The sequence below is a fragment of the Salvelinus alpinus genome, unplaced genomic scaffold, assembly GCF_045679555.1.
Source record: "Salvelinus alpinus unplaced genomic scaffold, SLU_Salpinus.1 scaffold_44, whole genome shotgun sequence".
NCBI classification, from domain to species: domain Eukaryota; kingdom Metazoa; phylum Chordata; class Actinopteri; order Salmoniformes; family Salmonidae; genus Salvelinus; species Salvelinus alpinus.
Window position 1 is genome coordinate 141,135 of NW_027255985.1, and position 17,084 is coordinate 158,218.

A 17,084-nucleotide genomic window follows, 5' to 3' on the forward strand; every position below is an offset into this window, starting at 1 on the left:
CTTAAATACGGGACCTTGCTGTGGCCAGTTTTTTTGTATTCTGAAATGCACTCGAACTATGTATCATTTAGTGGCTCCTTATGGTACGTTGGGAAAACAGTTTGTGGGCACAGAAATACTAAATCATTTCAGAGTTTGCTATATCCAATGGTTTTTAACTGAGTCATCTTGTAATCCAAGATGGCGTAGCAGTAAGACGTGTTTGTTGTAAATGGTATGTTTTTTCCATCTTTTTTTGTATATATTGCAATATATTTCAATCTTTTTCCATTTTTAAATTAAATATACCTTCCGGCAACCCGCCTCACCCAATGTGATATGGATCTGCTATTTTTTTGTTGTTGACCTTATAGCTTGAACCTCCATCAGAAGCTAACCAGCTAATTAGCTACCAGCTATTTAGTCATTGTTAGCCACTGCTAGCGGCCTTTAACGTTTTAGCTCAGACACCAGCCGCTTTTAGCCAGTTTGCACAGCGCGATATCAACCCTGAGCATATCGGACTGTTTTTCTCCACTACATCACCGTATTCCTGCCGTAAGCTCTGGACCATTACACCAGATAATCGCAGCTAGCTAGCTGCTACCGAGTGGCCCAGCCCCTAAACTAGCCTTGAGCCAGGCCCATCTCCCGGCCTGCTCAGTGGACCCTATGATCACTCGGCTACACAGCTGATGCCTCCCAGACTCTTCACTTTGTCAACACCGAGCCCCGCCGATCCATCACGACTGGTCTGCCGACGTAATTCCGTCCGATGTGCCCTCAACCGGCCTTTGCAGGACGTCGGTGACGCCCTTGTCCCGAAGCTAGCACCAGTTAGCCTCGAGCCAGGCACATCTCCCAGCTAGCGTAGTAATGACTACCTAACTGCTTCCCTGGTTCATATATTCCTGTTCACTGGAGCCTTTCATCACTTGGCTACATAGCTGATGCCTGCTAGACTGTTCATTAATCACGGGTCTCCATTTTGTTTATTTTGTTTATTTGTTGTCCACAGCCTTGAACTCAGGCCCTGTGTGTAGTTTACTCACCCTCTCTGCCCATTCATTGCCATTTTACATGTTGTCTAAGCTGATTAACTGTTGTTGTCTTACCCGTTGTTGTCTTAGCTAGCTCTCCCAATCAACACCTGTGATTGCTTTATGCCTCGCTTTATGTCAATGTCAATATGCCTTGTATACTGTTGTTTAGGGTAGTTATCATTGTTTTATTTTACTGCGGAGCCCCTAGTCCCACTCAACATGGCTCAGAGAGCTCTTTTGTCCTACCTCCCACACATGGGGGGACCTCACCTAGCATAACTGGTGCCTCCAGAGATGCAACCTCTCTTATCGTCACTCAATGCCTAGGTTTATCTCTACTGTACCTGCACCCTACCATACCCCTGTCTGTACATTATGCCTTGAATTTATCCTACCATGCCCAGAAATCTGCTCCTTTTATTCTCTGTTTCCAACGCACTGGATGACCAGTACCCGTACCCTTATCCTACTCCTCTGTTCCTCGGGTGATGTAGAGGTTAACCCAGGCCCTGTGTGTCCCCAGGCGCTCTCATTTGTTGACTTCTGTAACTGTAAAAGCCTTGGTTTCATGCATGTTTACATCAGAAGCCTCCTCCCTAAGTTTGTTTTACTCACTGCTTTAGCACACTCCGCCAACCTTGATGTCCTTGCCGTGTCTGAATCCTGGCTTTGGAAGGCCACCAAAAATTCTGACATTTCCATCCCCACCTACAACATTTTCCATCAAGATAGAACTGTCAAAGGGGGAGGAGTTGCAATCAACTGCAGAGATGGCCTGTAAAGTTGTATCATACTTTCCAGGTCCATGCCCAAACAGAGCATCTAATTTAAAAAATGCATCTCTCCAGAAATAAGTCTCTCACTGTTGACACCTGTTATAGACCCCCCTCAGCTCCCAGCTGTACCCATGACACCATATGTGACTCGATTGCCCCCCATCTATCTTCACAGTTTGTTCTGTTAGTTGACCTAAACTGCGATATGCTTAACACCCTTAACACCCTGGCCATCCTACAATCCAAGCTACATGCCCTCAATCTCACACAAATTATCAAGGAACGCACCAGGTACAACCCTAAATCCGTAAACATGGGCACCCTCATAGATATTATCCTGACCAACTTGCCCTCCAAATACACCTCTGCTTTTTCAAACAAAACTTTGCATGACTATTCTTGCTCATTTTAAGACAATTGTCAAATAATTTTAACATTCATTACAGACGTCAATTGTTGTACAACATCATGGCTACGCTGTTGGCATCACCTTTTACAGTGGATTTCCGCTGTTGTGGGCCTTTAATCATCTGTCTGACTTTGTTGTTCACACAGGAGAGAGACGGGACTATTGTGGATCCTCTGGGGAGCCTCAACAACCTCATGATGCTGACGAGGCAGAGAAGAGTCTCTCCAGATCAGAACACCTCGATAAACACCTGCAGAGATCCACAGGGAAGAAATCTCACTGCTGCTCTGACTGTGGGAAGAGATTCACCTCATCAGGCATTAAAATTCATCAGAGAATCCACACAGGAGAGAAATCTTATAGCTGTGATCAATGTGGGAAGAGTTTTACTACATCTGGCTCTCTGACTTTACACCAGAGAACACACACAGGAGATAAACCTTATAGCTGTGATCAATGTGGGAAGAGTTTTGGTCAATCTAGCAATCTGACAGTGCACCGAAGAATACACACAGGAGATAAACCTTATAGCTGTGGTCAATGTGGGAAGAGTTTTGGTCATTCTAGCTATCTGACAGTGCACCAGAGAATACACACAGGTGATAACCCTTATAGCTGTGGTCAATGTGGGAAGAGTTTTGGTCATTCTAGCTATCTGACAGTGCACCAGAGAATACACACAGGAGAGAAATCTTACAACTGTGATCAATGTGGGAAGAGTTTTATTACATCTAACATTCTGACTATACACCAGAGAACACACACAGGATATAAACCTTATATCTGTGGTCAATTTGGGAAGAGTTTTACTACATCTGGCTCTCTGACTTTACACCAGAGAACACACACAGGAGAGAAACCTTATAGCTGTGGTCAATGTGGGAAGAGTTTTACTACATCTGGCTCTCTGACTTTACACCAGAGAACACACACAGGAGAGAAACCTTATAGCTGTGGTCAATGTGGGAAGAGTTTTGTTCAATCTGGCCATCTGACAGTGCACCAGAGAAGACACACAGGAGAGAAGCCTTATAGCTGTGATCAATGTTGGAAGAGTTTTGTTCAATCTACAGATCTGACAGTACACCAGAGAACACACACAGGAGATTCATCTTATAGCTGTGGTCAATGTGGGAAGAGTTTTGTTCAATCTACAGATCTGACAGTGCACCAGAGAATACACACAGGAAAGAAATCTTATAGCTGTGGTCAATGTGGGAAAAGTTTTGGTCAATCTGGCCATCTGACAGTGCACCAGAGAAGACACACAGGAGAGAAACCTTATAGCTGTGATCAATGTGGGAAAAGTTTTGGTCAATCTGGCCATCTGACAGTACACCAGAGAACACACACAGGAGAGAAATCTCATAGCTGTGACCAGAGATAATGTGATAAAATACCTCTGATCAAACATCAGAAAATACATGAAGGAGTTGTTTCATGATATCAATGAAATAATGTCACAATGTAGAATGTTTTAACATTGTAGTAGGAGTTTTTTAATAATGTCACAATGTAGAATGTTTTAACATTGTAGTAGGAGTTTTTTATTGATGTCACAATGTAGATCCCTAAATATTTGCGCCCTGTTCTATTGATTTCAGCATGATATGGATATTAGCCTCAGGGGAAAAAATCCAGGCTCTGAATTGAAAGAGTACTATATATGTGATTTAACAAAAAGTGACTAACAAAAAAAGAGTTGTCCTCTAACCAATGATGTACACATTTTTCCCAGATTCCATGTGGTTTTTGAGCTGTTAGTTTTAACAGGACATGCAATCTCATCTCCCTCCTGTCACACAAATTATTTTAGCATGATATCGATGAGTTATGACAAATAAGTGTTGTGTTCCTTTGTTCAGCAACCACTACATTTAAATGTATCACTCCTAAATGTAGCTGACTGTCTTCTGCAGGTTGTCCTCTAACCAGTGAGGTAAAATATTTCTCCCATTTCCATGTGTTTTGTTTAGTTATGTTAGTTTCAACAGCACGTACAACCTGATTTCCCCCCTAATCGATATCAGTGATTTATTGCTACTTGTCACAACAGCGTTTCTGGTGCTTGTGCAGTTTATAAGGTGCTTGTTTAAAAAAAAAAAAAAGAAGTAATATGATTATTGTGGCAGATGTTTGTGTATATTGCACATGTTATGTTTAGGATTTCAATTTATCCCAAACTGTTTCTGCATATTGGTTATTGATTTGGACACTTTAAAACTGTGTTTTGACATTGGGGCTATTTCATATTTACATTTCATGTAACATTTAGTAGTGATATTTATTCATGCAACCAACTGACAATTTTTTGGTACAATTATATTGACATTGTTGCCCTGCTTTTAGAATATCAGGATTAATTCTCACATGTGCCAACCCAAATGTACTAGAGCATGACATTGGGGACTGGGCCCAGATCCAACAACATGCCTATCAAGTGAACCCTGAAAAGAGAGAGAAGCTCTGCAGTGAGGTGGAAAGTTACTACGGATATTGCAGGAGTTTCCTCTTGAAATCAGACATGTCCGTGGTAAGGACAACTTGGATGCTGATTGTCTCAAAGGTGGGCAGTCAAAAAGTTTAGTGTTGTGCGTTTAGCCAGTGCGTTGCCATGGATCACAATTTATTTTGACTGCATGTTTTTCCTGTATTGGAGATGAGTTTTGTTTGGGCTCATTCCAAGGGGACCAGAGTTCTAGAAGCTAGTGAGTTTTATGAAGAGGAGAGTTCTAGAAGCAAAAAATGACAAAAAAATATATATTTAGAATTATTTTTATTATTTTTGTCAGCCAGGTGTTACAGGCTTTAGTTTTTCCATTCCATGTTTTTAGGTCTAGCTCGTCAGCACGTAGGACGCACTGATTGGTGTCACCTCGTTAGTCAGTATGTGTTACACCTGTGCTGGCTTGTCCATCTCGTTAGTGGGAAGGTGTTTCACCTGAGCTGGTCCAGGTTCTATTTAAGAGTGTCTGGCCCAGTGCTCCAGTTGTCTTGATAGATGTGGAGAGTCAACACCTTTAGTTGCTCCACCTTTTTGGTTTGCTTCCTGTCTGTAAGTTTGTTGTGAGTTTTTCTTTTGTTTGCCTCTTCTTGGGCAGATTTAGTGGGTCTCATGGTGGGTGTCTTTTAGGTCCCAGTTGTTGTTACCAGTCAATTTTCAGTGGACACCCCCATAGTGTCTTTCAGAGCCCCTCGTAAAAAAACAAGTTATATTTTGGGTTGGATATAGCATCATATTGTAAATATTTTAATCAATGGCATTTATTTACAATGCTCATTAGTCTTTCAGTTATTTTTCTTCTGTTTTTTTCTCTTAAGTTTGTACTAAATATTTCTCTTTATTTTCATTGTTTTTTCCTGTGAAGCCATTGTGTTGCATCCATGTCTGAAATGTGCTGTATAAATAAAGCTTGATTTGATTTGAACATATTACATAACAAATGAACCCAATGACTGACCAATCAACAGACTCTTGGTCCCTCTTAGTATGAAAAACAGCATCAATCCCACTTTTCCAGCCTGCTGAAGGCGTGGTGGAGTGGTAAACACCACCCCCGGCTCTACCAGGGGCTTGAGGTGGTCTCCCACAGCTCTGCTTATGTCATGTTCTGTGGTCTTGCTGTTCCATTTCTTGACTGCCCCTGTAACACATTTAGTCATATTATATATAACACTCAAAGTAATGGATATGGAGCATCTATGGCCTCAGTTACACCTGGTACCTAAATGTGACTTCTGTCATCTGATCACTCCAAGCTGCATTAGGTTCAGATCTACCAGGATGGGCTTTTGACATAGTCGGGCCACTGAATATGCATCAGCAATGTCAAAAGATGGGTGTGGAAAAGTACATTTTACACAAGTGACCTTCATAATAATTTAAATGTTACTTGTCACATACGTATGTTATAGCGGGTGTAGCTAAATGCTTGTGTTTCTAGCTCTAACAGTGCAGTAATATCTAACCAAATGCCTGTGTTTCTAGCTCCAACAGTGCAGTAATACCTAACTAAATGCTTGTGTTTCTAGCTCCAACAGTGCAGTAATACCTATCAATTTCACAACAAATACCTAATACACACAAATCTAAGTAATGGAATAAGAATATATCAAATTTATTTATATAGCATCAGCTGATATCTCAAAGCCCTGTACAGAAACCCAGACTAAAACCCCAAACAGCAAGCAATGCAGGTGTAGAAGCACGGTGGTTAGGAAAAACTCCCTAGAAAGTCCAAAACCTAGGACGAAACCAGGCTATGAGGCGTGGTCAGTCCTCTTCTGGCTGTGCCGGGTAGAGATTATAACAGAACATGACCAAGATGTACATAAATGACCAGCATGGTCAAATAATAATAATCACAGTAGTTGTCGAGGGTGCAACAGGTCAGCACCTCAGGAGTAAATGTCAGTTGGTTTTCATAGCCGATCATTGAGAGTATCTCTACCGCTCCTGCTGTATCTAGAGAGTTGAAAACAGCAGGTCTGGGACAGGTAGCACGTCCGGTGAACAGGTCAGGTTTCCGTAGCCGCAGGCAGAACAGTTGAAACTGGAGCAGCAGCATGGCCAGGTGGACTGGGGACAGCAAGGAGTCATCATGCCAGGTAGTCCTGAGGCATGGTCCTAGGGCTCAGGTCCTCCGAGAGAGAGAAAGAAAGAGAATTAGAGAGAGCATACTTAAATTCACACAGGACACCGGATAAGACAGGAAAAATAGTCCAGATATAACAGAATGACCCTAGCCCCCCGACACAAACTACTGCAGCATAAATACTAGAGGCTGAGACAAGAGGGTTCAGGAGACACTGTGGCCCCATCCGATGATGCCCCCAGACAGGGCCAAACAGGCAGGATATAACCCCACCCACTTTGCCAAAGCACAGTCCCACACCACTAGAGGGATAACTTCAACCACCAACTTACCACCCTGAGACAAAGTGCCAACCCAGGCTGGAAGACCACGTCAGTGACTCAACCCACTCAAGTGACGCACCCCTCCTAGGGACGGCATGGAAGAGCACCAGTAAGCCAGTGACTCATATATATAAATATATGGACAAGCAATGTCAGAGCGGCATAGACAGATACAGTAGAATAGGATAGAATACAGTATATACATATGAGTAATGCATAGACTAAGATACAGTAGAATAGTATAGAATACAGTATATACATATGAGATGAGTAATACATAGACTTAGATACAGTAGAATAGGATAGAATACAGTATCAGTATGAATACACATATGAGATGAGTAATGCCAGATATGTAAACATGCAGGAGATCCACGAAGGAAAGATAATGATGGTGCTCAGTGACGTTGTTGCAAATGGTGGGTAAAATGGTAAAACGTTTGAGTTCATTTTGTCCTGACATGGTCACTTTGCCTACTGTTTATTGCCACGTTGGGATGCAACCTTTGTTTGTTGTCATTTTTTAATAAATTTTACCCCCGTTTTTTCTCCCCAATTTCGATATTGTCTCATCGCTGCAACTCCCCAACGGGCTCAGGAGGCGAAGGTCGAGTCATGCGTCCTCTGAAACATGACCCGTCAAACCGCGCTTCTTAACACTTGCCCGCTTAACCCGGAAGCCAGCTGCACCAATGTGTAGGAGGAAACACCGGGCGACGCTTGGCCAATTGTGTGCCGCCCTATGGAACTCCCGATCACGGCAGGTTGTGGTACAGCCCGGGATCGAACCCGGGTGACGCCTCTAATGACGCCTCTAGCACTGCCATGTACCTTAGACCGCTGCACCACTCGGGTCTATAGTGACGCCTCTAGCACTGTGATCTAGTACCTTAGACCGCTGCGCCATTCGGGCATAACTTTTTTTTTAACCAATTCTGATGGTTGTTAAAAGTGGAATTTTTACATTATTACCGTTATATCAACACACTCGACACTCCCAACACCCCCAACTATCAATCTCTTTGGCACCGTAGACATCAAGTCAGTTGACAATAATGTTGCATACAGCATTCCATGTTTGAAAGGTCTATAATTTTCATTGAAGACAATCAAAGTTAACATTCCATAAAATTTCAATTAAAGGCTGAGTCTCAAATAGTCGCCTGTCCCTTTTAATAGCCGGGCAATGGCACACATTATAGCAAATACATTTTGGGCCAAAATTAAAGGAGCTACAATTATAATTTAATTTTAAAAAATTAAATAAAATATCTATAATATCTATATCTAATATCTGCATTAATAGTGGAATGATAGTGTTTCACAGTATTCCCTCACATTTTTATTTGATTTTGTGTTGATTTTGTTACCTCACTCTTTCTGCTGTCAAGATGGGAAAACTGCACCCTCCCTCTGCAATCGGTGTCACTAAAGCCGTGGTCAATCTCCTTCTAAACCAATAATGGCCGACTGGGGCAAGCAGCCAATGTACAAATCTACACTTTTCAATCAATTTCAGTTTTTGTGAGAAAACAAATACTGAATAGTGCAGGGAATCATTGTACCATCTAAATCGCTGTGAAATATATTTCAATAAAAAAAGTAGTTTTTACAGCTGTTTGAAGTTTGTGGATGAAACAAAGTAAAATAGTCTCCACCATGGTCTGTGCTATCCAGGATCCTTCAGACTTCCCTACCACACTAACCTCTCCACCATGTTACAGGGAAGTGTGATGGGGGGAGATTGGAATGCAGACTAGTTGATGCAGTTCACCGTGTTACAGGGAAGTGTGATGGGGGAGTTTGGATTGCAGACTAGTTGTTGCAGTTCACCTAACTTCCACAGGGGGGAGACATTCTACATGTAGCACCTTTAGTGCTGAATGAAATAGAGTTTCCAGGTACATTTACCACATATGAAACATATACTAGTTGGCTGCTGCTACAGGCCTCCCTGTGCAGATGGGAAATATATTGACGGAATCTGTCAAATGTTGGATAAAGTATCTGATGAAAACAGGGACATTTATTTTTGGGGTGATTTGAATATTGACTGGTTTACCACCAACAACTGTCCACTGAGGAAAAAGCTTCTTTCTGTGGCCAATTGTTGTAACGAAACCCAAGGTGACACTACCAACCAGAATGTTTACTAAGTTTGATACCACATCATCAACCTGTATTGATCATATTTTTTCCAACATGGATGAACATTATTCTAAAGCTGTAGCAGTGTTGTTCATAGGATATTATCATCACTAAATCAAGGCTGATGGAAAACATCTTTGGACAACTTTGATTCAACACAAGTGGCAGACATGTTTGAATTCCTACCCATTGTAACATTCATGACACTCAAGAGAAAAACACAAATACCAAAGATCCTAAAGTAACTGACCCAAGGCACTACAAGAGGTTCAGTCATTTGTGGATGAGGTTCAGAATGTGCGATGGCTGGAAGTGTGTAGTGAGGATGATCCTGAAAGGGCATTGAGTGTGTTTATGAAATTATTTATGAGTATTGTTGATAAACAAGGCCCTATTAAGAAAACAGACTGAGGTCAAAAGATGCCCCAGGGATTGATGAGCTGAGAAATGTAACGGTTCCACGTAATGATACCAAAAAATGTAGGAGACAGATCTGTCTGATGAGCAAAGTTATTATAGATGAATACATCTAGTGACCAAGCTAGACCAGTTATTGTAGATGAATACATCTAGTGACCAAGCTAGACCAGTTATTGTAAATGAATACATCTAGTGACCAAGCTAGACCAGTTATTGTAGATGAATACATCTAGTGACCAAGCTAGACCAGTTATTGTAGATGAATACATCTAGTGACCAAGCTAGACCAGTTATTGTAAATGAATACATCTAGTGACCAAGCTAGACCAGTTATTGTAGATGAATACATCTAGTGACCAAGCTAGACCAGTTATTGTAGATGAATACATCTAGTGACCAAGCTAGACCAGTTATTGTAGATGAATACATCTAGTGACCAAGCTAGACCAGTTATTGTAAATGAATACATCTAGTGACCAAGCTAGACCAGTTATTGTAAATGAATACATCTAGTGACCAAGCTAGACCAGTTATTGTAAATTAATACATCTAGTGACCAAGCTAGACCAGTTATTGTAGATGAATACATCTAGTGACAAAGCTAGACCAGTTATTATAGATGAATACATCTAGTGACCAAGCTAGACCAGTTATTGTAGATGAATACATCTAGTGACCAAGGTCAAAAGAAAGGATATTATCATCACTAAATCAAGGCTGATGGAAAACATCTTTGGACAACTTTGATTCAACACAAGTGGCAGACATGTTTGAATTCCTACCCATTGTAACATTCATTTCCAAAACCACCTGACATTGCAAACGACTTGAATGACTATTTGACGGGTCAGGTGGACACATTGAGAAATGAGTCCAACTGACGGCTCCCGGAATCGGACCGCAGAGTGAAGGAAAAGCAGCCAACAAGTGCTCAGCATATGTGGGAACCATCAAGACTGTTGGAAAAGCATTCCAGGTGAAGCTGGTTAAGAGAATGCCAAGAGCGTGCAAAGCTGTCAATACTTCAAAGCATGGCTATTTGAAGAATCTCAAATATAAATTATATTTTGATTTGTTTAACACTTTTTTGGTTACTACATGATTCCATATGTGTTATTTCATAGTTGTGATGTCTTCACTATTATTCTACAATGTAGAAAATAGTAAAAATAAAGAAAAACCCTTGAATGAGTAGGTGTTCTAAAACTTTTGACCAGTAGGGTATATTATATAATAAATATGTAATAACATTAAAACATAACTGTTTGTCCTTATAGGGAACCAGATCGTGACTACAATTCAGTTGTCTTTAACCACACTGTGTTGTCACACTGCTGAGTAAAAACTAATGCTTCCTACTCAATAACTTTTTGTCTGAAAATTTAAATATACATTTTATTCAACTGCGTTACCCACTCCAGTCAGCAGATGAATGCTGCTAGTGTGACGTATAATCTAGTGGACGGAACGCTTCTTTCAACAGCAGCAACAGTTAGTCAGCCACCTCCGTAGCTTGCTAGACAAAATAGCCGAACCAATAAAGCTCTTTAGACGCTTTCGTGTATATTAGCCACTTTTAAATCCTTTTCTGTCGTCTTGGTTAGTTATCCGATTTAATTTCATATTTACGGTGTTGTTGTTATTAGTCAGCTAGTGGGCTGGTTAAGTTAGCATTAGCCTAGCTAGCTAACATCTCCGACCATGAGTTCACTAAGCTACTCACCTCCTGCTAAAGAAGAGGTGGTCTGCTGGACGGAGAAAGAAGCTCTCGTCAAAGAGGGGGAGGAAGAGGAAGCTGTTGCAATACAAAAACAAGTAGAGGGTGAGGCTGTTACCGTGAAAGAAGAAGAGAAAGATGTTTCAGTGAAAGAAGAGGAAGACGCGTTCAGAGTGAAAGAGGAGGAGGATGTTACAGTAAAAGAAGAGGGGGATGCAGTTTTTGGAGTGAAAGAGGAGGAGGGGGAGATGACTGTTACATCGAAAAAGGAGGAGGAAGAAGAGGAGGAAACTGGATATCTGGGCCCGGTTTCCCAAACGCATCTTAAGGCATCCAATGTTTCTAATGATGAATTTAGCCATAAGATGGTTTTGAGAAACCGTTCCCTGATTAACACTAGTAAGTACTGTCTTATAAACAGAGGCACAACTCTGCAGTTGTTGATCTGATGTGTGGTGTTAAAGGGGAAATATTCAATTGCTACATCCATATTTGGACTTTTAAATTATTTATTTATTTCTAGCCATTGATTCTTGAAGAATATAACATATGCCTCATGAGCTCAGTTCAACTGTTGTACCCCATCAGAACCCCAAATAAGCTTTTTTTACTCCAATGTTTAGAAACAATGTAAATCAACACTGTATAGCCTCAACATGGTTAAAACTATAATGTTGATATCATGGATGGTCAGTCCTTGTCTATGAATTTGAGACTAGTTACATTTCTCCAGCCCCATCATCATCTTATTACCAAAACAGTGGTGGAATTACAGCGTTGTTATTGGTTGATTGATTGTTGTGTGGCTTTTTTAAAGGGACAACCTAGGATTTAAACAGCAACAAAATGGCTGCCCAGAGACTTGGTTTGGTAAACAGCTGAGGGATGGGGGCTGGAGAAATGTAACCACTCTCAAATTCATAGGGACCTCGTCAAGAAGTTGAGACATCTTGGCGTAACAGTTATAAGGTGTTGGCTTGACAATCGCTGGACCCAGGTTTGAGTTCAGCTCAAGGCAACCCCCTGAATTCACTACACTATGAATACAAGGACTGGCCATCCATGAGGTCAAAATTGGCCATCCATGAGGTCAAAATTTAAACAGATTTCTAGGCTATATAGTATATTCTAGAATTCATCCATGAGGTCATAATGATAGTTTAACCAGGTTTCTAGGCTATATAGTATATTCTAGAATTCATCCATGAGGTCATAATGATAGTTTAACCAGGTTTCTAGGCTATATAGTATATTCTAGAATTCATCCATGAGGTCATAATGATAGTTTAACCAGGTTTCTAGGATATATAGTATATTCTATAATGGCCAGTGAAGATTTCCTGTGTGGGCCAAATTATTAGAGCTGTTGATAAGTCATTGTATAATATTCAGCCAACTTATTATCATGCCATTACGTTAAAGGCTAAACATACCTAGATTCAATTACATTCATGAATTGGTTTGAAACCTTTGTTTTAAAACTTTCTCAAAGTTGGTGCCTTGACGGATTTGTAAAAACTGGTTTGTCATGAAACACTATTTTTATTTATTTAAATGTAACCTTTATTTAACTAGGCAAGTCAGTTAAGAACAAATTCTTATTTACAATGACTGCCTATCCCGGACGACGCTGGGCCAATTATGCGACGCCCTATGGGACTCCCAATCACAGCCGGTTGTGATACAGCCCGGATTTGAACCAGGGTGTCTGTAGTGACGCCTCAAGCACTGAGATGCAGTGTCTTCTGTGCCACTCGGGAGCCCCAAAATCATGTTCTAGTGCTGTCCCCAACTAAAATACATCTTGGTCAACCAAGAGTCGTCTGTTCTGTCTACCAATCGCCCAATGTGTTTTAATAAAATCAACTATATGTACTTAACTTGTCTGATGCTTTAAGCATTCTGTTTTTTAAAAATAATTACAGATGCACAAATGACTAGAGAGAGCCAGTCATCAATATAACCTGAAGAAGAAAAACTCTTCCCGACTGCTGTTATGCTCCTGAAGTTTTCAGTAATTGACTACTTCAGCGGTCGGCAACCTTTTTCCATTTAGAGTGCCAATATATCTTACAATTTCTACTGATCTGCGTGCCAGTTATGATTTTCATATGCACATTTTTGTGGAACAGTTTCATTGAATTTATAATAGTATCTCAAAATCATTGTTTGTGATTAATCTACATTCTATTATTGCCATTGCCAACTATGTAAAAATAGCCCACATAAAGCCAGCAAATAAAAACATTGCAAATAAATAGCCTATAAATCACATAGCCTAGTAACAAACGTGGTAATCAGGTATTTTGACATTTCCACTGGATCAGCGCATTTCATTTTTCCCTTTCGTGCCGAGTGGTTATTGAAAGGGCGAGAGCTGGAAATATTTTTCAAATACTTTAAGGAACTATTGTCATTCGCAATTGATTTTAATAAAACTTTTGTTTACTTGCTGTTTGAGGTGAAGAGAAATTTGCTTTGAGAAGCTCCACAACTCATTAGTGGTGGTGCTTTAAGACAATCAGAAATACTATCAGACATCCCCAAATGGGCACATTTATAGGCCTACATTTGCGCTCAGGCCAGGTAGACTAGTCCTACTTCTTCTATATGCGTAATTAGGTGTGTGTCCTTACTCAACATTGACAGGAGTTTTTCAAACAAAAGACAATGAATAAATTGACAAAACTGACGCATCTTGCGGGCTCAGGTCTGGGTGGTCTGCCAGGGGCCGTTTCATTTAGTATCCGTCTGGGTCGGCATGGAGAATGATTGTATTTTCCCATAGTATGTTGTACCGAAGTTGACCGACTGAAAGGGAGTGTAACTGTATGACTATTGTTGGATTCGGGCTAAACTTTGAACATTGAGATATTAAAGACGTGATAGATCAGACGCAGAGTATATAAAGGAGTGAGATCTGTAGAAAGACAGAGTGGCTGTGGAATGTGCTGAGTGGACGGGAGGAGATCACAGGATTGCTATAGGGGAAGCGATGGACATATGTGGATTAGGCGAAGGACATTTCTACCGAGGTACAACACCTGTTTGGCCCCGCCCCTTCCTGGGTCGGTGAAGAGCGGTATTAAATTGAAGGTATAAATCCGAGCCTCACGCTCATCACCTGTGGAAGGCGGGGATTCTAGCGAGGCATGGATTTAATAGTATGTTGTACCTAGTTTCCCTCCTTCAGGGAACAGTAGTTATAGTCATAACATGTAGATTTAATAGTATGTTGTACCTAGTTTCCCTCCTTCAGGGAACAGTAGTTATAGTCATAACGTTATGCTTGTCATATGATGAACTTCAACTTAAATACTGGATCTTGCTGTCGGACAGTTTTTTGTATTCTGAAATGCACTCTAACTACGTAACATTTAGTGTCTCCTTATGTTACACTGGGAAAACAGTTTTCATGGGCACAGAAATCCCAAATAATTTCAGAGTTTGCTAAATCCAATGGTTTTTAACTGAGAGTCACCTTAACTTTATTGACAACACCCAAATGGATACTGTCATTTACGTGGTTCTTCAATAATTAGACATAATAATAATAATTATACATAATTCTTAATACTGTAGCTGTTTAGTTACAGTCACATGTTCAACTATCATCAGCTGATCCAGGAAATCATTTTCTGAATGCCAGTCAAATGACAAACATCACGACATGCAACAAACATCATGACTTGGGTATATTTGTTGTTAGGTGAAGTTATGGGTCCTGTTCCATGATTGTACAACACACAGAGATACTTAGCTCATAATGTGTAGAGAACTGTTCCTTGATGGATAGGCTATTGTACAACACACAGAGCTGTTTTCCTTTATTCAGGACATTTACAATGACAACACATTACAGAGTAGCCTAGTGGGATTATTCACAAAATTATCTGGTGATCAGGTTATGAAATGTCATAAAAAAGACATGTTTAGTTTCCATGTTTCACCTGAAATATTAAATGATTTATAGTCCTAGGTCTATGTTGTTGTTAGGTGAAGTTATGTGTCCTACAGTAGGTCTATGTTGTTGTTAGGTGAAGTTATGGGTCCCACAGTAGGTCTATGTTGTTGTTAGGTGAAGTTATGGGTCCTACAGTAGGTCTATGTTGTTGTTAGGTGAAGTTATGGATCCTACAGTAGGTCTATGTTATGGTCCAATTTGTCAAACACTTGGTAGACAAACCCACGTTGTCAGGCTGTTCGCAAAATTGCATTTTAAGTGTTTTAAAAAAAGTATAAAGCAGTTGATTTGCGACAATAACACAAACATTATATTAAGCAGGACATTCAAGCAAACCTTTCAATTAGAATCCAAAAGTAATTTGAAATGCACTCATTAGCAACCTGTAAATGGAGGCTATTTTTGCTGTCAGCCTATGAGAACTCCCCTGAGTTTTCCCCCACAGTGGTGAATAGACACAGAGCTTAATGTGAGTTTCCTTCAGTAGCAGTCCTGATCTTGCACTGTAATATTCAGAATACATTGTGAAAAACTAAATTCTTTGCTCACCATTTTTGCTCCAGGCAGATAGACTACATCTATAACTAGCGCTTTCCTCATTAGCAGGGAGGTGTTTCTGCAATCAATTTGAGTGTGCATTGCCCTCATGCCGCAATTTTAGCAAATACGGAAAGGGGCCTATATTGGAAACCAATAGTTGTCTGGCACACTGTTTAGGATTTCAACAAGTTTAACTTATTTCTGGTTACTACTAATGTGAAAACAAGACTAAATATAACTATTGTTGCTATCTTGACAGTCTTGTCAAATCATTTAACAGATGTCAATTGTTGTATAACTTCATGGGTATGCTCTGGGCATCATCTTTTACCTCAAATAAACAGTGGATTTCTACTGTTGTGGGCCTTAAAGTGTCTGTCTGACTTTGTTGTTCACACAGGAGAGAGACGGGACTATCGTGGATCCTATGGGGACCCTCAACAACAACATGATGCTGACAAGGCAGAGAAGAGTCTCTCCAGATCAGAACACCTCAAGAAACACCAGCAGAGACCCACAGGGAAGAAATCTAACTGCTGCTCTGACTGTGGGAAAATATTAAACTCTTCATCAAACCTTAAAATACATCAAAGAATTCACACTGGAGAGAAACCTTATGGCTGTGATCAATGTGGGAAGAGATGTATTACATCTAGCTATCTAACTATACACCAGAGAATACACACAGGAGAGAAATCATATAGCTGTGATCAATGTGGGAAGAGTTTTACTCATCTAAGCAGCCTGATAGTACACCAGCGGACACACACAGGAGAGAAACCTTATAGCTGTGATCAATGTTGGAAGAGTTTTACTCATCTAAGCAGCCTGATAGTACACCAGAGAACACACACAGGAGAGAAATCTTATAGCTGTGGTCAATGTGGGAAGAGTTTTGGTGCATCTGGATGTCTGACGAAACACCAGAGAACACACACAGGAGAGAAATCTTATAACTGTAGTCAATGTGGGAAGAGATTTACTAGATCTAGCCATCTAACTATACACCAGAGAACTCACACAGGAGAGAAAGCTCATAGCTGTGATCAGTGTGACAAGAGATATTCTGATAAAAGATCTCTGATTAAACATCAGAAAAGACATGAAGGAGTTGTTTCATGATATCAATTAAATAATGTCACAATGTAGAATGTTTTAACATTTAGTAGC

The 17,084-nt window shown here is 40.4% G+C and overlaps 2 protein-coding genes across 4 annotated transcripts in view; both read left to right on the plus strand.

Moving 5' to 3' along the window:
• The window catches only part of LOC139567107 (zinc finger protein ZFP2-like), a 79,722-nt gene extending 74,083 nt beyond the window's left edge, over window positions 1–5,639 (plus strand). For all 3 annotated transcript variants that reach the window (XM_071388594.1, XM_071388595.1, XM_071388596.1), the window contains one exon: window positions 2,354–5,639. In XM_071388594.1, the coding sequence (XP_071244695.1) occupies window positions 2,354–3,594 (1,241 nt within the window). In that variant the 3' untranslated portion in view covers window positions 3,595–5,639. The remainder of the gene's footprint in view (window positions 1–2,353) is intronic.
• A 5,455-nt stretch (window positions 5,640–11,094) lies between these two features.
• On the plus strand, window positions 11,095–17,036 carry LOC139567114 (zinc finger protein 664-like). Its single transcript, XM_071388602.1, has 2 exons — window positions 11,095–11,809; window positions 16,315–17,036. Exons 1-2 carry the CDS (start codon window positions 11,395–11,397, stop codon window positions 17,034–17,036), a joined length of 1,137 nt encoding a protein of 378 aa, XP_071244703.1. The 5' UTR covers window positions 11,095–11,394.
• The last annotated feature ends 48 nt before the right edge of the window (window positions 17,037–17,084 follow it).